The sequence below is a fragment of the Sus scrofa genome, chromosome 1 (assembly GCF_054392235.1).
Source record: "Sus scrofa isolate SSC_HxYL_T2T_F1_AM1 chromosome 1, Sscrofa_HxYL_maternal_Yorkshire_Landrace_v2.0, whole genome shotgun sequence".
NCBI lineage: Eukaryota > Metazoa > Chordata > Mammalia > Artiodactyla > Suidae > Sus > Sus scrofa.
Genome location: NC_139383.1, coordinates 30,305,744 through 30,329,650, shown reverse-complemented (window position 1 = coordinate 30,329,650; position 23,907 = coordinate 30,305,744). Strand labels below are relative to the sequence as shown.

The 23,907-nt window shown below is 40.7% G+C and overlaps 1 protein-coding gene across 49 annotated transcripts in view; it reads left to right on the top strand.

The window, feature by feature from the left end:
• Positions 1-23,907, top strand: part of EYA4 (EYA transcriptional coactivator and phosphatase 4) — a 314,555-nt gene that overhangs the window by 266,139 nt on the left and 24,509 nt on the right. For all 49 annotated transcript variants that reach the window (XR_014803299.1, XM_084955944.1, XM_084955832.1 and 46 more), the window contains 2 exons: positions 2,114-2,250; positions 4,166-4,249. Coding sequence is in view for 48 of the 49 variants with exons in the window: in XM_084955944.1 (XP_084812070.1) it covers positions 2,114-2,250; positions 4,166-4,249 (221 nt within the window). In the remaining variant the exon portion in view is untranslated. The remainder of the gene's footprint in view (positions 1-2,113; positions 2,251-4,165; positions 4,250-23,907) is intronic.

Sequence of the window (23,907 nt, the reverse complement as noted above, 5' to 3'; positions counted from 1 at the left end):
TTTAAACACCCAAATCCTCATTTAAGGCTTATACAAGTAAGCTGAAACATAATTTACTGTAAGATAGGGTTATATTCAACCTCATAGCGAAAGAACCTTTTGTTATACTTTCTACTCTCAAGTAATCAATAGCAGAAACCCATGCAATGAACTAGCAGTATTTTAAGAGCAAATATTTTTTGGAGTACAGACATATTTTTTTTTTTATGCTATCCAGACATGCACAGTGTTTCCCACGGAAAACATTTAACCTTTAAAAATGATTAGAGGTTAGCTATGCAAAAATTACTACTTACTTAGAACATCTCAGAAAAAAAGATGACCTAAGTATTATCTAGTTTGTTTAGATTTGTTTATTTAGATTAATAATTGCTTGGATGTCCTCATAATTATTTTATGCTTATTTTGTGATAAAGCACAATAGTTTTAACATCTTTATGTTTAAAAATAGTGTAACTTAAGTTTAATATAGTTTGCCTTTGGACAATCCTAGACATTTTAACTTATTTAAATTAAGTATAAATCAGATTTATCTCAGTAATTTAAAAAAGGTAGCTGCTGTTACCCATGCCTTTGTATGCAAAGAAAGAGATTCAGAGAAATTAACATACTTGAAGCCATACAGTTGGTCCGACTCTTGTCATTTGTGAGGTCTTACTGCACCTCACTGTTGCCGCTGTTGGTTTAACATCCCGTCCCACAGATTCTCCTACTGTACCCGAGAAGATGCTCCACCATTAGCTTTAGATGTGTTAGACTTTCAAGTACCTATGGAACATGCAGAACCCATCTAAATACAAAGTCTGAAATTTAGGATGTAGCCTGGGATGACATATGACTTGAAAGTGACTACCCTCTGAGAGGTGAGATTGCCCGTGTGGTGTGGAGTGAGGATAGCGATCCGAGGATGGAACTATCCTTGGATCAGCATGTAAGGAATGAGAAGAGGAAAAGGAGTCTGTGTCTCCTAGCAGACAAAGGAGTCTGTCTCCTAGCAGAGAAGGACTCATGAGAAATGTTCTAGAGCATGCAGGATATCAACTGCTAAATAACAGTTTTGCAAAGCTGGTGTTTATTTAAGAGGGCCCTACACAGCACAAAGATCCAGGAAGGACTGAGTCTGTCCATTGCATTTGTCATTTAAGTAATTACTAGGAACTGTGTGTCAGCGTAGTTTTATCACATGCACAAAACTGAAGCCAGATGATGACAAATCGGGTGGCAGGTAGTGGAGACAAATGCGCCGTCCATTATTGTAGCCTCTGGCCACATGGTCTAGTGAGCACGTGTAATGTGGCTGGTACAGATTGAAGTCAGCTGTCAGTGTAATAGGCACAGCATTTTGAAGACTCAGCATGAAAAAGAGATTATATAAAACATGTCTCATAATGTTTTATATTTATTACATGCTGAAATGATCATGTTTTGGATACATTAGATCAGTCAACATATATGAATAAAATTAATTTTACATGTTTCTTTTTACACTTTTTAATGTGGCTTCTAGAACCCTTTATACCTGTCATTACATTTGTGGCTCACGTATTCCTGTTGGTATAATGTGACTGGTATGCACTATTCTTTTAAGAAGGGTCCTTTAAAAAGAGAAGATAGCAAGCAGATAGCTTTTAAAATAAAAAGGCAGGGTCAAAGGGAAGGACTTTTTAACCCATCTGTTCCCCAGCCCCACCCCAACCCCCAGAAAAAGGAGAGGCTGAAGGGAAGCAAAGAGTTTGACTAATGGCACATGATCCTTACTAGATGAGGCAGGGAAGTCATGTCTGCAGGTGGAAGGATGGGCTCTTGTCCTCTGATATAAGGAGGTGAGAACAGATCTAAATTTAGATAAATATGTAGGTGAGGAATAGAGACAGGAAGTTGAGAGCATCTGGAGTACAAAAGGTGTTTAGGTTTAATAGATCAAAACTAGGAGAAATTTGTGTGATCTGTAAAACTTTGACTGCATTAGGATTTTGTGTATTCGGAATTATAAATCTTTTTTTTGTCACAAGGCACTTTCTGCTGTAGAAGAATTTGTCAAGATCATGAATGAGGAAGCCTCATATCTGAACTAAAAATGAAATGCTGTTCCTGACAGTTCTGTTTTTTACAGGAGAGTTTGACACCGTGCAAAGCCCCTCCACACCCATCAAAGATCTTGATGAGAGAACGTGCAGGAGTTCGGGGTCAAAGTCCCGAGGGAGAGGCCGGAAAAATAACCCTTCCCCACCTCCCGACAGTGACCTGGAGGTAAGCTGACTTACCCTTAAACGGTGTAATATGATGTTTTATTTTACTGAGAAATATAGTATATATTCCTCTTAGTTCCATAAAGTTTCAGATTTAAAAGAAAAAGATATACCATGAAATGAGCGGCACTACTTTGGAGCAGGCATTTCCCAGCTCTAAAATTTGAGATTTTGTCCATATTAATGGCAAAAATAAAACCAGTAACAACTTGGGAACGAGATAATGCTCTACAAATTCTACACCTGAAATAGTTGCAGTTTTGATCCAAAAGACACAAACAGAAGGCACAAACAGAAAATTTAAAAATAAAGCCATTGTTAGTGGAATAATTACCCGAGAAGCACTCTCCTTGGGATTACTAGAATAACGAGCGATGTTTGTATGGAGATCAATACATTTTAAAAAGTAAAGTTATCTGTATGTAGAGGGAAAATTGTCTGAAAATAAGAAAATAAGAAAAATTCTAGTCATTTGGAGTTCTCATTGTGGTTCAGCGGGTTAAGAACCCAACCTGGTGTCCGCGAGGATGCGAGTTCGATCCCCACCTCAATCAGTTGATGCAAGCTGCAGATGCCGCTCGGATCCACTGTGGCTGTGGCTGTGGCACAGGCCTCAGCTGCAACTCCAGTTGGATCCCCTAGCCTGGGAACTTCCATCTGCCATGGCTATGGCTGTATAGAGAAGAAAAAAGAATTACAGTCACATGATACATACACATGTTAAAATTTTTATACCTGTAAAACTTCGTGTGTCATTTTTCCAGTTGGGGGGTCTATCTTTTGTGATGTATCCATACTAAGCAGGTTTACTTTTGTTAATGAAACATCAGAAGATACTCTTCTTCACCATAGTATGTTACATCTTACACAGATGCATATTTTAATTATAAAAAAGTTAAACATATCCAGATTCAGTAAAGTCAGGTATTTGTCATTGTACCTCTTCATAAGAGATCATTTCCTTTATGTGAACCACAGTAGCAGATTCAGATGCCTTCAAGAACCCGGCAGGTGTTGGGGAGCACTGGCCAGTCTAATGGGGCCGCTTCATCCCTGCCACATGGAAGGTCAGCCAGCACTGTCACAAACTGCAAGTCTGTCTAATGCAGTCAGAACCTTGAACTTTGTGTGAAATCTTCTAATCTTGAAAAGGTGATCAATAATTTGAAATCTTTCAAAGCACCATGTAGGTCAAACAGCCCATCTCAAGACCTAATCTAACTCAGGAGTCCACATTTTACAGTTTCTATTTAGGAATTGTTTATTGATTCTTTCAAATATTTTTGGGGAAATTCCTGTCATGGATCAGCAGAAACGAATCTGACTAGTATCCATGAGGATGCAGGTTCAATCCCTGGCCTCACTCAGTGGGTTAAGGATCCCACGTTGCCATGAGCTGTGGTGTAGGTTGGAGACGTGGCTCAGATCTGGCATTGCTGTGGCTATGGTGTAGGCCAGCAGCTGCAGCTCCGATTCAACCCCTTGCCTGGGAACTTCCGTATGCTGCAGGTGCAGTCCTAAAAAAGACATTTTTATATTCGTAAAAAATGTAATTCTTTGCATGAATTGCAAAACTTCATGATGCTATGAGACATAAAATTTTATGACAGCACACTTCTGTCATAAAGTCCAAATGTGTCTTTTTGAGTATTAACTGCAAGTATACATTCATGTGAGTTCATTCAAATTAGGACATCTGATTTTTAAGTTTATTATTTTTGTGTGTCACTCTTGCTCCTCAGGTCTTACAGGGGTTGGGTCTGGCAAATACGGGAAAAAATTAATGAAGTGGCATAAATTTCTACATAATGGTATCAGGATTATATCCAACAACAAAGCAAGGTATTTTCTACTTGTGGAGAGATTTCTCTTTCCTTACACCTTGGTAATTCTTTGATATTTATCTTTTTCTGCAGCGTGTGTTTGTCTGGGACTTGGATGAAACCATCATTGTTTTCCACTCACTGCTCACAGGATCTTATGCCCAGAAGTATGGCAAGGTAAGGAATCAAGAAATTTTACCCTGAGATACCTGTTAGAATATTGTTTTGAATAAAATCAAAAGCCTTTTAAAACTACATTTAAATGCTTTTATCACCGTCTGCTAAATCCACTCTCGTTTCTTTTCAGTAGACTGTTGTTCTTTAATGTGAACTGGCAAATTTTAGGAAACTCAGTTAGAATTTGTATGTTTTTTCTTTCTTCGTAATAACTGAGTTTTCTACGTGAAGAATCAAGGTATTACTCTGATACAATTATTTTAGAAAATGTTTTTGTAAATTGAAATGGACTTTAAACGTTATAAAACATATATTATCTTCTAATAAGGGAACTTTAAGAAATTATTTGAATTAATTTGTTGCACCAAATGTTGCTGCAGAATGCTGTTTGAAAGAGGGAGGAATATTTTGTCTGACAGACCCTTTGGGTTTAAATGAATATAAGTATTTTTGGTAACTTTGAGGAAGCGTATTATAGTGACTGTGGATAACACCCCCTCACACACACAAGTTCAGAGACAGATAATCTCATTTCCTTCATCTCTTACCATTATTTTCATAGTTAGCTTGCTTCTTGTAACAGTGTTGTTTTACATGTGTGTGAGGCTGTTTGAAAGATTGATGGACCTGCAGCAGGCTTTTCAGCTGGAAACGCAATAGTGTACACCATTACTGTTTGAGTTCTTTATTCTGTAAGATGCACAGTCTAACCCCTTTAATGACTCTATTCAAAGTTGTATCTAACTTTGGTTCCTTTTCCTATTGCATTTACAGAAGTGTCTCCCTATGTCTTTCGAGTGTCACATTATCTCCTAGGGTCTCGTGTCAGCTCAATATGCAGTTTTAAACAACTTGGTTAAGCCTTTTCTTCTAGACTAGTAGTGATGAACTAATTGCACTCAAATGATTCCTCCTAAGTTGCGCTCTTGGTAAATCTGCATTGCATTTGATTTTTAGTATAAGTAATAAATGTTGCTAAACAGATTTGAAAGGTATCAATTTTGTTTAATGACCATTTAGAAAAAGGAGTCTTAGCCTCTTTATCACAATCATCATCATCATCTAAAACTGTGGACTCCAAAGCAGGAGATATGCATATGGACCAGTTGTACACAAGGTGCTTCACTGAGATAAGGAGAGACAAACACACACTTACACCTTGCAGTTTCTATTGTTACTGTTCCATAACGCACATACTTTATAAATACATGTAAGTGGTAGAATTGTATCTTAAATGTAAATACATGTAAACTTAAAAAATATGTTTATAATTTACAAATAAATCAATTATACATAAATTTGGAGAACACACTCAGAATTCTATTACGGATAGAGTATACAGTTTAAAAAGTTTCCAGACTGTAATCTAAAGCATTTTCTTCTGAAATAATTTTGGCTTATGGTGGAATACACAGTAAATCCTGTTGAACTCGTTCCAGTAATTTTTATTTTATTTTTTGAAGTAAAGTTGGTGTATAAAATTTCATGTTAGATATATGTTTAAAATAAATATTCTAACTTGAACACATAAATCCAAATAAAGTTCCCATCAAAACAGTCACCATCAGAGGCTATACCTAAATATCCGTGTTGCATCGTTGTGCTAAATCTGTGTTGTAACTCATCTTTTGGAATTACTTTTACATTTTTGAAATACTTCCTGACTTCAAACCTTCATCCTTTTGTGGTAACCTTGATCTTTAGAAATAGAAGGATAATTTGAACCCAAGACAATAAAGAGCATGGTCAAATTGTCACTCTAGTGAAAACTATAGTTTTCTTTTGTCAAAAATACCTTAAAGTTACTACCATCCAAGAACAGAGCATGGATTTCCATTTCAGATAAGAAGGGGTGTCAATAAAGAAGTAAAGAAAGGTGATGAGCCATAAAAAAAGAACACCAAATAACGAAGCTGCTTTTCTTGAGTGAATCATAAAATGGCTTTAAACGCAATTCCAAAGCAAAGTTCTCATGCTTCCCTCACCAGTTGGGCATCACTGAAATAACCCATCACCTTCTGGGATGGCCACCTGGTTATGCAGCATTCATTTCTCACACAATTGCCATTATTTTAAAGGTTTGTCACAAAGCTTTGCTGAAATAGAAAATAGAGACATTCTCTATCCTTAGAAGGGCTTAAGCAGCAGAGTTTGCAGAAAGAGTGGGGGTGAGTGAGGGGAAGAAGGGAACTAATGTTTATTTAATGCCCACGACGTACCAGGCCTTAAGCATCACAATCATTGTGACCGGAGGATTGTTCTCCCTGATCTATAGATGAGGAAATATGCTCAGAGAGGGAACAGAATGTATGCAAAGCCACGCAGCTAGTCCGTGGCAGAGAAGAGTCCTGGGGCCCTTTCTGCTACAGCACCTCACACTGCATAGACAATTAATTCTCCACGGACATAATATGTAAGTGACATGTCCTGAAAGGAGTAAGGACAATCAGTGAAGTCCTGTAGCGGCATTTGTGTGTGTTCTCCTTTAAGTTGGAATAATTCCAGTTATCATCTCTTGGACGATTGGGATGGTTTTCCATTAAAAGGAAAAAGTTAAGAAACATCCAGTGAAATAGAGTGTGGCAGGCAGACAGATATCGGCACCTCACGGTGATGCATGATAGGAAAAGGATTGGGGGCACCATGGAAGGGTGTGGGGACGCCGAGCCTGCATTTATAGCTCCTACCGTGCAGAGCACCTGTGTTTGGGATTTCAAGTAGTAGGGATGGGGGCTAAGGACAAGAGCATTTGAGTCAGAGAAACCTCCCTTTGAAAATCCAGTGCTGATGCTGACTGCTTTCTGACTCTGAGCAAATTACTTAAATCTTCAGTCTCAATTTCTGTAAAATGGGAATAATACTCTCTGTAGTGAATGAGAATTAAAGAGAACATGTTTAATGGTTTAGCACAAGACTTGGTGGGAATTATCACTCCAAATAATGACAACTGTGGAGTTGCCACTGTGGTGCAGGGGAATCGACAGTGTTTCTGGAGCTCTGGGATACAGGTTCAATCCCTTCCCTTGCTGCAGCAGCGTAGGTCACAACTGTGGCTCAGATCTGATCCCTGCCCTGGAAACGCCATACGCTGTGAGGTGGTCAAAAAAAGAAAAAATATTCATAACAGTTATTAGTCACTTTGACAAATATTATCCCACTTAATTTTCATGATTAATCTGCTGTATCTTACTGTGGTCCAAGTTCTGTGGATGAGCAAACCCGGGTTATTGGGGTTTAAGAAACTTGATCAAGGTCATGAAATGATAAGCACTATTACAAATATTGGAAACCAGGTCATTCTCATAACAAATCTTTGTCTTTAATACTATTCTCTGCTATTGGAAGGGGGCCTGCTGGAGGTGACCATGTTGAGTAATGGTTTGTTTACTCAGGAAAATTTTAAAAAATAAAGTGAACATGTTTTTAGGCTCTAATTTTTTTTTCTAATCAAAATTAAAATGCCTTTATTTAATTCCATGAAAAACAACTTAGATGACCTTATTTATTGATTATTATTATTATTACATTATTATTATTATTATTATTACTTTTTAGGGCTGCAACCACGGAATATGGAGGTTCCCAGGCTAGGGATCTGATGGGAGCTATATGGAGGTTCCCAGGCTAGGGATCTGATGGGAGCTGTAGCCGTTGGCCTACACCACAGCCACAGCAACGCCAGATCCTTAACCCACTGAGCAAGGCCAGGGATCAAACCTGCAGCCTCATGGTTCCTGGTCAGATTCGTTTCCACTATGCCACAATGGGAACTCCTGAATTATTATTTCTTAAAGTAAGTTGATCATTGACGTTTTTCTTAATGTCAGTAAGGAAATTGATGTTGCCTTTTAGCTAAACAAGGGATGTTATATCAAGCCCATCTTGTGAAGCTCATGAGAACCACGTGCAGCTCATGGGTCATTTGAAGGGGACAGAGAGGGCATTGGGTAGATTCCGCTCTTCCACACACTGTAAATGAACTCCAAGAAAAACAGTATCCACCTATCAAATATTTACTTAACACAGGCAGGCATGCTTCTTGCTTTCATGGAGCTTACAAGCAAAGAAAATCATTTCAGATTATGTACCTGCTATGAAGACAATAAAACTAGGTCAGAGAGTGAGTGACTGGGAGGTGATATTGATTCTGAGACCTGAATTACAGGAAGGAGCTAGCTGTGCAGATTAGGGAGAGAGGGGAGCAGAGGGAACCTTCCAGGCAGAGGACACAGAGGGCTCTGAGGCAGGAACAACCTTCCAGTATTCCCAGAATATAGAGGAGTAGTGTGGCTGGAAGGTTGTAAACAAGCGAGAGAGTGACACAAGGTAGAAACAGAAAAGCAGGCAGGGGGCTGCATCAGGGAGGGGTCTATGGCTGGGCATTTGGGATGTAGTCTAGATCCAGTGGAAGCTGTTGTGAAGATTTAGACTACATTGGGACATAGTAGTTTAAAATTGGCTGCTGTGTGGAGAATGGAGTTTGGAGGACCAAGGGCAGACACCAGGACTCCATTTCGGAGACTGCTGTGTAGTCCTTAAGATGTGGGAATGGTTTAGACTAGAACAGGGCTTCTCGAACTTTAGAATGTAGTTCACAGTAACCTGCAGGTTTTGTTGAACACAGAGGGCTGCTGCCCAGCTGCCGAGTTTCTGATGTTGTGGGACTGGGGTGGGGCCTGAGATTTTGCCTTTTGAATAAATTTCCAATAAAGCTGATGGACCATGCTCTGGGAACCGCTAGAATAGAGTATTTCCCCAACGTTTTTTCTTGGGAAAATGAGTTCTGAAATATGTTCATTGGTAGTCTTTGTGGGGTGGGGGAGGACCCATGGCCAAATAAATTTGAGGGATACTTGTATTTTATGGTCATCCAGGGCATGTTATCATCTTAAAGGTTCTGAAATGTTTTACAGTTAAAAATCCTTTGTAACCATGTTTAATCTTTCCGATCTCGAGTGTCTTAAGTAATGACCTTGAGCACTGACTGAAAGGAGGTCATTCTGGTGATCAGTTGACAATTCAGAAGGTCTTTGCACTGCTAATATCAAAAGTGACCAGGGCCATTATTGCTGCGGGGGTCGGTAGAGGGGCGGGGGGAGGAAAAAAGACCTCTGAGTCATGTAAAAGCTGTCTAATCTTAAAATTAATATCTTCAGTCCTTTGAATTCCTCAGATCCATCTCGTTTCCACATGGTGCATTTTTAGAATATAAACGTTTTATATAACATAGTGACTTGCAGGTATTTTCTTTTAGGCAGCAAATCTTTTATGCACATGGTGTATCATCCTGAGCATCTTTACATGAAACGGATAAGGGCAGACCTGCTCTAGGTGAAGTGTAGGAGTAGGGGCACTGGAGATAGCCATTTCCCTCATGTAGCCGACCCCTTCCCCCATTGTTCTCAGTCACCCCAAAAAGAGTTTCCTGAGTCCTGGAGGTTGCTCAGAACACCTTCTGTGAGGCCATAATCCAGCTGAAGGAGCACCAGCTAGAAGTTAGGAGGAGGTCCTGTGCCTGGATGAGCCTTCAGTTAGCCATAACCCGAGCCTGTATCCGCACCCGAACACAATTATAATCCATTTCCTTCCTGGGGTTACTGGAGGGATTAAATGAGGTAATGTAAATTTATAGAAGTGGCACTCAGCTCTGAAAACTATCATCTGTGTCCCATGCTGGAGAAATTTAATACGCTATTTCTCCCAAAAGGGGACATGACAAAGGCAGAAATTTCTAGATGCACAGAAGGTCAGTGTTTGTACAGAGTGGTACTGCAGTGGCCTGAAATATAGTGAGCTGGGATCGCAAATATAAGTGCCGGGGGTGTAACGTCATGTCCTGATGTGACCATACCTTACTACCTAGCTGCCTTTCTTCCTCTTTCTTCTCCACCCCCAACCCCTGTAAATAAATGACTGCATAAGTACCGCTTGTGAGCTCTTACTGTATGCCTGGCACTTTGCTAAGTGTCCTGTTAAACGCATTATCCCCTTCGCTTTCACCCCACGCTATGGGACTGGCACAATGTCACACAGCTCGAAAGTGGTGTGGCCAACCACCACCCACATCTCTTCCACCTGCTCTTAATCCTGTCCCTCTTTTTTGGTCTCATGTTTTTTTTCCCACCACCTTATAAAAATACAATTCGTGGAACATGATATTCTAAGAATGACATTTTACTCATAAAGTGTTCTGTACTCACTTGTGCATTTGAATTTTAAAAAACTTTAGAAAAATCCCGCTTCTGTTTAAAATAAATAATACTGGGGATTTTCCAAGGATCTTCTTAATATGTGCTCACTTTTGGACTCTGTTCAGTTGTCAGCACATCATGCGCTTTTCAAGCAACGCTGTTCCTGGGTATTTACCATGATGGCAGATGAGGGAGGTCGATGTGAGCGTTCTGCTTTCTTTGTAGCTGATGATGGGCTTTGCAGCTGGGCACCAGTTGGCATGTATGATTTTCAGCACCGCAGAACTCTGAAGTAGGAGTTTGTAAATTTGGCAGGCCCCTGTCCAGGAATCATGCATCATCTGTTAGAGTTTACGAAGATTATTCCTATTCCCTGATTAATTGTATATATTATTTTTAGCTGATAAGTTTCAGTAATTCCTCTTTGTTGGAGGGAGAGGGAAAGGAAGCTAAATAAATTGTGCTTTAGGGATTTGATTTATTTTGGAGCATTAATGTGTCATGTGCTATGAGGCCATGACTCTCTAAAGTTATTCCACTGGAAGGATGCAAAGGAAGTAGCCCAACTCAGGGAAAAGACTGAAGGAAAAGTGAATAGTTATCTTGTATTGTGAAATTGAAATTCAAGCTCCTAAAACTACTTGCTTCTTTTATGTATTTATTTTATTTTATTTATTTATTTATGTTTTTTTTTGTCTTTTTGCTTTTTCTAGGGTCACACCTGCGGCATATGGAGGTTCCCAGGCTAGGGGTCTAACTGGAGCTGGAGCTGCCGGCCTGTGCTAGAGCCACAGCAACTTGGGATCCGAGCCACATCTGTGACCTACACCATAGCTCACGGCAATGCTGGATCCTTAACCCACCGAGAAGGCCAGGGATCAAACCCACAACCTCATGGTTCCTAGTCGGATTCATTAACCACTGAGCCACGACGGGAACTCCAATACTACCTGCTTATTTTAGAGAACATCTTATGTAAGAGCAGCACTGAAGAAATAATATGTTCATCAGGATAAAACTGTTGGTTACTTTCATAGTAAAAATCTACACACAGTTACATGGAAAAACTTTTGAAATAGCACTAGCTAGATTTTAAATTGTAAGATTCTCGTGAAGATAGGTACTGAATTACATGCATGTCAGCTAAGGAAAAGCAGCATGATTTAATAGAAAGGGGTTATAATTAATCAAGTGTTGGGATCTTGGATTGGAGCCCACTCTTTTGGCGGCCTGCAGGTTACCACCCACTCGGGACGTAATGGTTGGAGCCTTCTGAGTTTGGAGGGAGAAGGGATTTGAGCTTAAACTCTAGCCTAACCTCCTACTCTGCATGTGACCTTGGGTAGTTTATGTGGTCTTTATGAACCTCAATTACCTTTTCTGTAAAATGAGGGGAATAATAAATTAATAAGTTGATTAGAAGGGTTAAATGAGTCAGTGCATTAAAGTTCAGCACATTACCTACCAGAGAATAAACATTCACTAAGTATAACTTATTTTATTTGATTTCAGAGAAATATGAAATGTTGAGGAACTGAATTGGGGGAAAACTGGATGTTGTTTAAAGAAATGTATCTGTTGTTTTATCTCATAATGTGAGCGATTCTGCTCAGTGTTGTAGAGAAGAAGCCGGTATCTAAGAGAGTGGTCATGGTACATGTAAAATGAATGAATTCAGTATTTGCAAGTCTCAAAAATTTCAGTGTGTTTCATGATTGTTCATAATGTGTGTGTTTGTGTGCATGTATGTGTATGTAATAGTATGTGTGTAAATATAGTACAGTTGACCTGCAAACAATGCGAGGCTTAGAGATGCCCACCCCCCATGTAGTTGAAAATCTGGTTATAACTTTTGACACCTTAGAAACGTAATTACCAATAGCCTACAGTTAACTGGAAGCCCTCCCAATAACATAAACGGTTGATTAACACGTGTTTTGTATGTTGATATATTATATACTATATTCTTACAGTAAAGTAAGCTAGAGAAAAGAAAATCTTATTATGAACATTATAAACAAAAGACAGTACATTTACAGTGTTGTTTTTATCCATATTGCTAAGTTTGTTGTCGGGTTATAAGATTGTCTGTCAGTGCCTACAACAATATTGTCTTATATGATACAAAACACTGGCGATGTTACACAGATCACTAACACCAGACATAAAAAATGAAAAGATAATGTGAAAAAATTCATATTTATTTACAAGCATATTGATTTATGTATTGATAACAAAGCAGCAATATGATTACTTCATGGTAGCCTAAACATAATTAATACGATTACTTCACAGTAGCCTAGCCTATACACTAACGAAAGATTATAAACATTTTGTGGCATACAGTATTACATCATATTCATAATGCAGTAATGGAAACATCGTTACATTAAAAAAAAAAACTTACCTGTGATGATAGGCTGATACACAGTTTATTTTTTTTGTCTTTTGTCTTTCTAGGGCCACACTCACAGCATATGGAGGGTCCCAGGCTACGGGTCCAATCAGAGCTGTAGCTGCTCACCTACACCACAGCCACAGCAACACAGGATCTGAGCCGCACCTGCGACCTACACCACAGCTCACTGGCAATGCGGGATCCTGAACCCACTGAGCGAGGCCAGGGATCGAACCCGCGTCCTCATGGATACTAGTCAGGCTGGTTAACCACTGAGCCATGACCGGAATCCCCTGATACGGTTTCTCCAATTACTAGAGAGAGGGACATACTGTACAGTAATATAATTCTTTCAAAGTGAAGTTATAAAACAGTAAGAAAACTAACGCTTTACTAATTCTATACCACATATCTTGTTCACCTCCTGCCTCGGTAAGGCTGTCCACTGCAGTACAGGTCTTGCATGTGCTGTTCTATGTGATGAATCCCTAGGCAATGATGATGAGACAAAAATGAGTCATAAAGTTCCTGCTATGCAGTTATTAGAGCTTCACACAAAGAGCCACACATGCACCGTGGATCAGTTTAGTCACCATACGTCATGATGATCACCCTTCCTAAGTGGAAGCGGATCATCCTAAAGGTTTTCAAGCTGAGGAGGCCGAGGAGGAGGAGGAGGAGGAGGGAAAGGAAGGCTGGTCTTGCTCTCTCAGAGGTGGCAGAGGCAGAAGACGTGGAGCAGGTGGAAGCGGAGGCAGGGAGGGGGGCAGGCACACTCTGTGTAACTACAGAAATACATGGTAATTTGTCTGCCTTGTGCTTTTTCATTTCTTTAAAAAGGTGTCTATCTATATGATACCAAATCTTTCTCCCACCATTTGCTTTAGTGTCAGGGCCCATATCATAGAAGGCTCCATGTCAAAAGGATAATAATTGGAACACTTCTGCCAGTTTGTCAGAGGGCAGTTGGTTTTCTGGCACCACTTAATCAATGCTTTTTTCCTCCTCGTCCAGCACTGGTTTGGAAGCACTCATCTCTATCATCTTGTCCTGTTAACTCCTCTGGTGTGGTGTCTCTTGAATTTCTCCATGATCTGTATCTTGAAACCCTTTACCCCTAACATTTTTTTTTTTGCCATAGCCACAATCTATTCCATGATTTTATCTTTTTTGGTTTTTTGTTTTTAATTAATGAATTGATATTTAAGTTTTATTGAAGTATGGTTAATTTACAAGGCTATGATAATTTCTGCTGTATGACAAAGTGACCCAGTCGTGTGTGTGTGTGTGTGTGTGTGTGTGTGTGTGTGTGAGTGAGTATACACACACACATATCCATTCCCTCCGATTCTTTTCCCTCATAGATTATCACAGAATACTGGGTGGAGTTCTCTGAGCTATAGCAGGTCCCCTTTGGCCAATTGTACTATATATCTCAGTGTACACATGCCAATCCCAAACCCCCATCTATCCCTTCCATCTCCACCCCATCCCCTTTGATAACCATAAGTTTTTCAAAGTCTCTTTCTGTTCTGCAAATAAGATCATTTATATCCTTTTTGTTTTTAGATTCCACATATAGGTGATACCATATGATGTTTGTCTTTCACTGTCTGACTCACTTCACTTAATATAATAGTTTCTAGGTCCATCCATGTTGCTGCAAACAGCATTCTTTTTAATGGCTGAGTAATATTCCATTGTTTATATGTACCACATCTTCTTTTTTCCAGGATTTTTTCATTGCCTCTATCCTAAATCCTGTGAAGTCAGCTACAATATATAGACACGTGTTCTTTAGCAGGAATTTGTTGTTTCTGGCATGATGGCTTTCAGGGCTTTTTTTCTATACCAATGATAACATTTTCTTTTTTAAAAGATTATTATTTTTTCTATCATGATGGAGGATGATGTGAGAAAGAGTATGGGTCACTTTGCTGTACAGCAGAAATTGACAGGGTCAATCAACGATGGCATTTTTAATGGCGCAATCTTTCAGATTTTCATGATGTTCTCTCTGTCGGGGTTTTTTCCCACAGCATTGACAGTCCTTTCCATAGAGTACCATGTATGATGGGCCTTAAAGGTCCTTAGGATTCCTTGATCTAAAGGTTGAATTAAAGATGTTGTGTTTAAGGGCAAGTAGACCATGTTAGCACCTTCAGTGTTGAACTTATGGGGTTCTGGGTGGCCAGAGGCATTGACCAATATCATAGACCTTTAAAAGGCAATCCCTCCCTAACAAGGTACCTCCTGACTTCAGGGACAAAGCATCAATAGAACCAGTTGGGAAGAAGTTCCTCATTGTCCAGGCCTTCTTATCATACTATCGAAAGACAGATATTTATCCTTTCCCTTCAAAGGAGGGGGTTAGCAGCCTTATAGCTAAGGGCAGTCCTGATCTTAAACCTGACTGCGTTTGGGCAAAACAGTAGAGTGAGCCTATTCCTTCCTGCCTTACATACTGGTGCTTGCTTTTCTTCCTTCCTAACAAATGTTCTTTGTGGCATTTTTTTTCAAGAATAGTGCACCGTCATTACAGTAAAAACCTGTCCAGGTAGATACCTTTTCTCCTCAATGAATTTCTTAATGGCATCAGTGAACTCGTCTGCTGCCTCTCATTACCTTGAATTTTGTTTTTTAGTCAGGGATCAGACCTGAGGTGCATTTGCAACCTACTCCACAGCTGTGGCAATGCTGGATCCTTTAACTCACTGTGCCGGGCCAGGGATCAAACCTGTGTCCTGGCACTGCAGGATGCTGCCAATCCCGTTGTGCCACAGCAGGAACTCCATCTTGACATTTTAAAAGCCACCCCTCTTCCTAAAATTATCTAGCCGGCCTTTGCTGGCATTAAATTCTCCAGATTTAGCTCCTTCACCTTCTTTTTGCTTTAATTTGTCATAGCACGACCTCACTTTTTCTCAAATCATAGAGTCTATAGGTATGCCTTTCTTGTAGCAATCCTGCACCCACATCAAAGCTGGATTTTTCAGATGAGATAAAAAGGTATTTCTCAAAAAGGCCCAAGGTTTTCAAGCCTGCTAGTATAGCTGCAGTAATGGTTTCATGGATTTTCTTTTCTTTCTTACAGTGGTTCTAATGTTGGATTTATTTATATTGAGATGGTGGGCAACCATAGCCGCAGACTTCAATCTGTGGTGCATATCAAGCAATTCAGCTTTTTCTTTGTCATATCATGACTTCTCTGCTTCTCGGGAGCACTTCCAGCATCAAGAGGAGCACTTCACATGGGTCCCCTGGTGTTATTTAAGGTTTATGATATTGCAGTAAACACAATTCAGAATACCCCAGAACGTCAAGAAATCACTTTTTATTGCAATATGCAATTTTCACATGAGATGAACGGCTCACAATGAGACAATAAACATCACTCAGCATTGTAAGCAGATACTGGCAACACTCAAGCTCACCTAAATAGTAACAGGAGGTGAATATGAAATTATTACAGGAGTGCAGTATGGACTGTAGTAATTTTTTGAAATTATAATTTCTTTTTTGCTTTTCTTTAGGGCCGCACCTGCAGCATACGGAAGTTCCCTGGCTAGGGGTCAAATCGGAGCTGCAGCTGTCGGCCTACACCACAGCCGCAGAAACATGGGATCCAAACTGCGTCTGTGACCTGCACCACAGCCCACGGCAATGCCAGATCCTTAACCCACTGAGTGAGGCCAGGGATCGAACCTGCATCCTCATGGTTACTAGTTGGGCTCCTTGCTGCTGAGCCAAATGGGAATTCCCTTGAAATTATGATTTAATATGCATCATTATGCTTGCTTATATTTCTCTTGACTGTGAATGGTGCCATGAACAGTCTATAAATGTGGGCATAAGTTTCAGTAACTTTTAACTTTTTATAATAGGTTTGTGTATATTTTATGGTATTAAACAACAGACTAGTTTTTACATATATTTTATGCATTTATGACTAACCTAAAATTAAACAAATTTTTTTCAGTACTTCTAGGCTTGTGGTTGGTCTGCAAGTTTTTTCAAATTGCTGCAAATCTCCAAAAAAATGCTCCAGTACAGTTATTGAAAAAAATTCTACGTGTAAATGGACCCACGTTGTTCAGACCTATGTTGTTCAAGGGTCAGCTGTACAAATGTGTATAAAAGTAATGTTGAACAAGACTGGTGTTTCTGGAGACTCTCATAGGAAGATTGAGAGACAATGAAACTTGAATATATGAGAAAGATACATGGTAATTAGTTTCTTAGAAACACAGACTTCTGGAGGCACCTTGAATAATGGCCTCCCGTGAAGTTTCAGTCTCAGTCTTTGTCCTCAGATTATGAAGGTTCCGTCTCACATTTTAGGAGTTGGAGGGGGCAGATCAGATGATTAACTTCCCTTAATATCATCACCTCTTATTTTTCTCAATTCATGCCTCACCTCTCTTTTCCGGAGCCTTCCTCTGACATACTGCTCGCCCTTCTCTGGGTCCTGAGGGCTCAGTTGGGTGTGTGTTCATTTGCCATCTCTGTCCTACCACTTCTCTGTCACTCAGGTGCTTTCTAGCTCACCCTCCCATGGTCATTCGCACCATACTCCTGACATTCACCTTTCCATCTGTTGCTATGCTGCTATTATATATTGTATAGTATAAACATAGTACTATTTTTATATTTAAAGATAGTTATGACATATGATGAGCTAGAAGAAAGTTCCATTAATCCAAAGTCTCAACGATAGCAATAGTACAGCATAGCAACTATAGTTGTCGCATATTACTACTGCTGTAATTCCCCCTTGAAGTGTATTTAATCCATTATTAGTTTAATAAGTGTGGGTGAGCTTTATTCATTGGATTCTCTTCTTTTTTTTTTGCCATTTCTTGGGCCGCTCCCGCGACATATGGAGGTTCCCAGGCTAGGGGTCCAATCGGAACTGTAGCCACCAGCCTACACCAGAGCCACAGCAACGTGGGATCCAAGCCACGTCTGCAACCTGCACCACAGCTCACGGCAACGCTGGATCCTTAACCCACTTAGTAAGGCCAGGGATCGAACCTGCAACCTCATGGTTCCTAGTCGGATTTGCTAACCACTGCGCCATAATGGGAACTCCTGGATTCTCTTCTCATTGAAACAGTAGAGGCTGGTAGTGGTAGGGACGCTGTGAGGTGTCCCTTTCGTGGCTTCTGATTACTTAACATTGACTACTGTTTCATTGCAGTTATGATGCTTGCATCAAACACTTGGATTTTGAACAAAACCCTTTTAATCTAGAGCAAAAATGTGCTAGTTTTTCACCTTTACCAGCTTCCTAGAAGGTTGGTGGCTACATGACTAAGAAAAGAGGCACCTTGGATCAGTTGGCCCCTGAAGTTAAGTCCACAGGTGATCTCTAGGGAGGTGAAGGTGAGGCAGTGGGCCCTTCCTCATAACTATAAGCTATTTCTAGGAGAGCCCAATTCCTAAGAAATTATACTAGTCACCGTTCTACTCAGTAATCAGATTGATGCAAATCTTAGAGTCTCTTGGAAGTATCTCAGAGGCTTAACTCCTGGGAAACAAGAAAGTCATGCCATTTCTGGTCTTCCCCAACTGTCCCCAACCTTTAGGAGTGTGCTTAGACCAGTGTTTTTAAAATATTAACATGCATATACCTCACCTGGCAATTTTGTCAAACAATAGATTCTGCTTCTGTCGATCTCTGGGGTGGAGTCTGCGATGCTACCTTTCTAACAAGCTCTCAGTTGATGCCAGTGCTGCTGGTCCCTGCGTCACACTTTGAGTCACAAGTTCTGAATCTGCCAGTTCTCTGCCCTGTGTGCATTGGAATCACTGGAGAGCTTTGAAATCACTGATGCATGAGCCCTACCTCAGAGAACTGGATTTAATTGGCATGGAGTGTGGCCTGGGAAGCAGGATTTTTAAAAGCTTTCCAGGTGTTTCTCATGTGTGGTCACGTTTGAGAGCCTCTGCCTTAAACATCATCATCTCAGCCCTGGATGTCACTACTCCCCACTTTGGCATAAAGCCTTATCATCTTTATCCTTCTTTTTCTGTCAGACTCACTTTGGGGAAAACAAACAAACAAACAAAAAACACCTGTCCAACGTTCTACCTGTACCTCAGCAGCTGAATATGGCCGCAAATCTCAGCTGGGTCCCAGCGCCCCTGGGTTAACTCTTCCAGCCAATTATTTCAAGTCTTCTCTCCCCTCACCCCTTCAAAGCCCCCTCTCCATTCCACACAAAACTCTTCTTCCATCACTTTCAGAAAAGAATAAAAGCAAACTGAAGGAATTACTTTATCATTGCACCATAACCAAATTCTCTGACTGCTTGCTGCACCCCCAATCATGCCCTGGGTCCAGGCCCTCTCACTTACCCAGTGAATCTCCTCCTGAAAAGACCTCCTTCACCCCTGAGTCCCCAGCGTCCCACTTTTCTGGCTTGTCCCCATCACTATTTTACATGTTCCATCACCAGAGAAGCCCCTTGAACCATTTTCCACTTGCTGCCCTCTTTTCCTAGCTCGCTGGTCCGGTAACTGTCTGCGAGCTGACCTTCGTGCCAAATTCTTGGTTTATCTGACCTTCATCTGCGTTTGACCCAGTTGAACACTCACGCTTTCTTAAGTCCCTGCTCCATGTCATGTCCCCGATCTGGGTGGCTCTACCTCACACCATCCAGAACACACCAGCACATGCTCCCCCTCTGCACATGCTCACGTCTGTGCATGGCCAGGCCCCTCCCTTTTCTCTGGTCTCTCATCTTCAACTTACCAGCTCCTGCAAAAGGCCTTCCCTGCACTTTCTTCAAATGAGTCCTCATCACCCATCCCCAGCGCCTTCCGTCTGCGGACTCATTTTTTTTTCATCACCTGGAGAACTGCATATTTACTTGGTTTTTCATCCATGTGTTTCTCAGATGGCTCGTCCAGTAATAATATAAACCCCATCAGGGCAGGGACATTGCTTATTTATTTAATTCTCTGCTCTCTGCCCAGAATTTGAGCATGTCTGACATGTAGTAGACACTCGGTAAATTTGTGCTAAATACATGGATGTTCCGGAAACCATCCCTCAGTTCCTTCTGAGAGCGCTTAAGCCCACTGCCTGCCCACTATACACAAACAACGCAACTGTAAACCTTCCCTTCTGATTGGTGATGGAATGTCATGGCACTTCTCTCCAGAGTTTATGGATCCTAACAGACCCACTAGCCATCTCCACCTTGGTTCATGGAGCTAGTTCGTCTTCCTTCTAATGGACTTGCACATCTGCCACCTCTGCCTGCACCCCGTCTACAAATAAGCTGCAGGTCCCAAGGGAGTAACTGTTCCAAGAGCTTGAGGTCTTAAAAAAAAAAGTCCCCCATTTCTTTAAAAATACATAGTTGCTGCCTCTCCTGAGATATTTTTACAGTGTGTCCCTAGAGGAGGAGGAATTCCAGCTGATGGCCCAGTGCAGGGCAGAGGCCCATAGGCAGACAGTCTGGCTCCAATTTATGCTCTGTGCTAACATGGCTAATAGGCGTTAGTATTTTGATACAGAGAAGTGCTGCCCTTGATCCTGAGTTGGTTATACACTGGTCACATCCGGCTTAGAATCACACATTTAAGGGCCGGGAGAGTTAGTCACTTTCTTCATCCCCTCTGTCTCTCCCTCTCTCTTCTTCTCTCTCCCTCTCTCTCTCCCTGTCTCCCTCTTTCTCTCGCCCTCTTTCCCCTTCTCTCTCTCTCTCTGCTCTCTCTCCTTTTTCTCTCTCTCTCCAACAGATGTCTTGGGAATAGTTTCAGTATTTTCGTAGAGCAGTACACAGAGTAAATTTAAATTGGCAGAACTCCAGCTTGCCCCATATAAAACTCTGCTGTAGACACTTTGAACCTATTGGAACTGTTACGCATGTATAATGTGCATCAGAGCTTCCACAAAACCCTGTTAGTGCCTTTATTATCCCACTTTTCCCCTCTATCCAAGTTTTCACCATCACTTCATTTCAGACCCTAAACTCAACACTCACTAGGGTCAAACTGAAAAAGAGGCAGTAACTCTTGATTCATAAGGTGCCCATAATTCTACAAACATCTAATGAAAACGAGCAAACATCTCTGTATAAAACTTGGGTTCCATCCAGGAGTATGTTTAACTCTCAAATGCCTGATAAAACCATGGGATTGCAGGCTCTGGAGCTCTGGCCCCGCACTCTGGCAAGGCGGAGGGTGCCCAGCATTACAGCGACCTTGCTAAGGCTGCCCCCACCAAGTCCCTACTCATCTCTCTTGGATTCTTAACATCTGCAGGTCCTATAGCTGGAAAAATAGTAGACTGGAATCTGCTTACCTAGAATTAGCAGTCCCAGTGACTTAGTAGGCTGGGAGGAAAAAAAAGTAAAATCAGATATTTGAAAGTAAGCCCTCACTCAACATTCCCTTAGAAACAAAATCACCACCTCTTACAGGCATGGTTTTCCTTGGCTTGTGGCATGGCTATCCCTAGCCCTTCAGTGCCAAGCCTTTGGCAGAGCTGATGAAACACCTCCTTTTCAACGAGCCTTGCTCTCTGGAAACCTCAGTAAAATACAGCTAGTGCACACTCCGGCAAACACCAACCTGAAACTTTCCCAGTGAACAAATGATGTTTTGCCAAAACGCTTCTCACCAAGTTCTGGCTCTAGGAGAGTGTGTGGTATGGAATCGTCACAGCTCGAAAAACAAAGGAACACCCCTCCCTGCCTTCGGGATTGCATTCCCCTGAAGTGCTCAGATAGAGTTTTCATCATCCCATACACTCTGCTGACTTGGTAGAGGAGTCTTGTTGGTTTTTTTTTAAAATTATATTTATTTGCATGCCTATCAGATGCACAAAATGCATTTTTCATGGATTTTTCCTATCGCTGCTTGGGTAGCGTAGAGAGTTACCGCCTACGGAAGCATGGCATCAATGAAAGTAATAATCAAAGAGGAGCAGTATGTTTTTGCCCATCCCCATAAATCTGATCTGTAAATGCAAAGAATGTGAGGCATGAACATGAGAAATGTAAGAATTTTATTTAAAACTTACAAAAGAAAAATTGGCAAATTGTAGGATAAGGTTTTAACCAATCCAGTCCCCAGAAGGAAAACTTCTTATGTAAGGCATTTCTGAACCCCCATCTGAAATATATGTCTTGAGGGCAGTAATCATCAGAAACATAACGGAGTCCCGTGAAGCTCGGTTTTATTGTCTTGCATCAGTGAACATTCCTCAAAAGCATAGAGCGTCACTAATGGAATTATATGTTTTCATGCTATAATTACATTTGATTTTTCATGATATTTCTGTAGACTTTTTGTTCATGGTCCCATGACTAGACAGAATATTTACTAGTTTTCTGTGTCCTCGTCCTGTTCACGCACACACACACACACACACACACACACACACACACACGACCCTCTGTAACGAGAGAGAGACTAGAAATAGGATTTCTTTTACAGAAAAAAAGACAAATGTATATTTTTTAAAAAAATTTACCTTCAGGGATTTTCTTTCAACAACAGCTACATAAACATTACAACAAAAAGAAATAAGAGGAGTTCCCCGGTAGCTGAGTTGGTTAAGGATCCAGTGTTGTCACTGCTGTGGCTTGGGATGCTGCTGTGGAGAGGGTTTGATCCCTGGCCCTAGAACTTCCACATGCTGTGGGCTCGGCATGACAAAAAAAGGAAATAAGAAAAAAGAATTTTATAATTGAAGGAAACGGCAAGAGATCCCTCTGAGTTCCAAAATGCCTTGAGACACAAAATGGGCAATTCATATTTTTGTTCTTATTTTTGAATCTTTGTTGGAGGAATGAATATATGTTGGGGAAAATGGAACTTATTCGGTCTTTGGTTATGCTGCTCCAAACGATGCTGTCACTGGAAGACAGATGAATCTAGCCACACAGTCATATTGACCAAGGGACTCAATACCGAGATGCCTTCAAATGTGTGAACAATGAATCTCTGTTTTGGAAAAGAGAGAAGGTCTAGCTATGAAACCCGCAGAAATCCCCAAGAAAGAAACGTAAACAGTTAGAAAATGATGTTGACACCCAACATACTATGGGTATCCTCTCTTCATCTTCCCCACAGCAAGTCTTAGCCTTGTTCAAGATCTCAGCGACTTCTTTCTTTCTCAGCACTCAGTTCCTATTCTCAAGGTTTTCTTCCCTGTAGAATATGAGGCTGAACACTCTAAATATGTGTACACTCTAGGGTCCCCCCTGACCCCACAGGCACTATGGAAGTACAGAGGAAAAAATTTGATTGTTGCAGTCTAGGTGTGAAATGGAGGTCTTGTACTTGCTAAGTGGAGTAAGCTTGGGGGTGTTAATGAATGCTACTTGGCTGACCCAGGTTGCATGTTCTTATCATAAATGGAGATAAAGTTAGCATTTCATTTCCCCAAATTTAAATACATTTCTTGAAATGCCACTTATTAAAACATTGAAAATACAACGTTTGGTTCTCTCTCCTCAAATCTCTACACTCTGGCTCCTGGCCCAGCCACTCAACCCAAATCACCCTCTAAGGTCTTCCAAAATAACTTCTCAGCCAAAACTAATAGTATCCTTGTAGACTTGTCAGCTTTATTTGAAACCATTTTCTTCTCCTTGCTAACGTCCATTCTGGCCTCGAATTCTGAGGATTCGTCCCTTTCAGATATTCTATCTTCTCTTCTCCAGAGTCACATCTAGAGCAGTTCTGCTTTAGAAATCATTTCAGCTTTGGTCGTTTTAAACACAAGGTTTGTGCATAAATTATTTCCCTAGCCCTAGCCCTAAACTGTCCTCACTTTTAAAAATCAAGTCTTAACACCTCTATATGCCAGGCTTTCAACTGTAGTGAATTATGGTTAAGGTACCAACTCTGGTCTTGATTCTTGGCACCTTGCTGCTGTGTAATCTCTTAGTGTCTCTAAACAAAAATTGACACTTTGAGTTTTTTACTAATCCCCTTTCATTAAACTTCTAGATGTATATGTTTTATATTTATATATTCCTATGTTCCATTTACTGAATTAATGCTCCTTTTCATCCTCCACCCTTTACTCTTCATCTCTAGTCAAG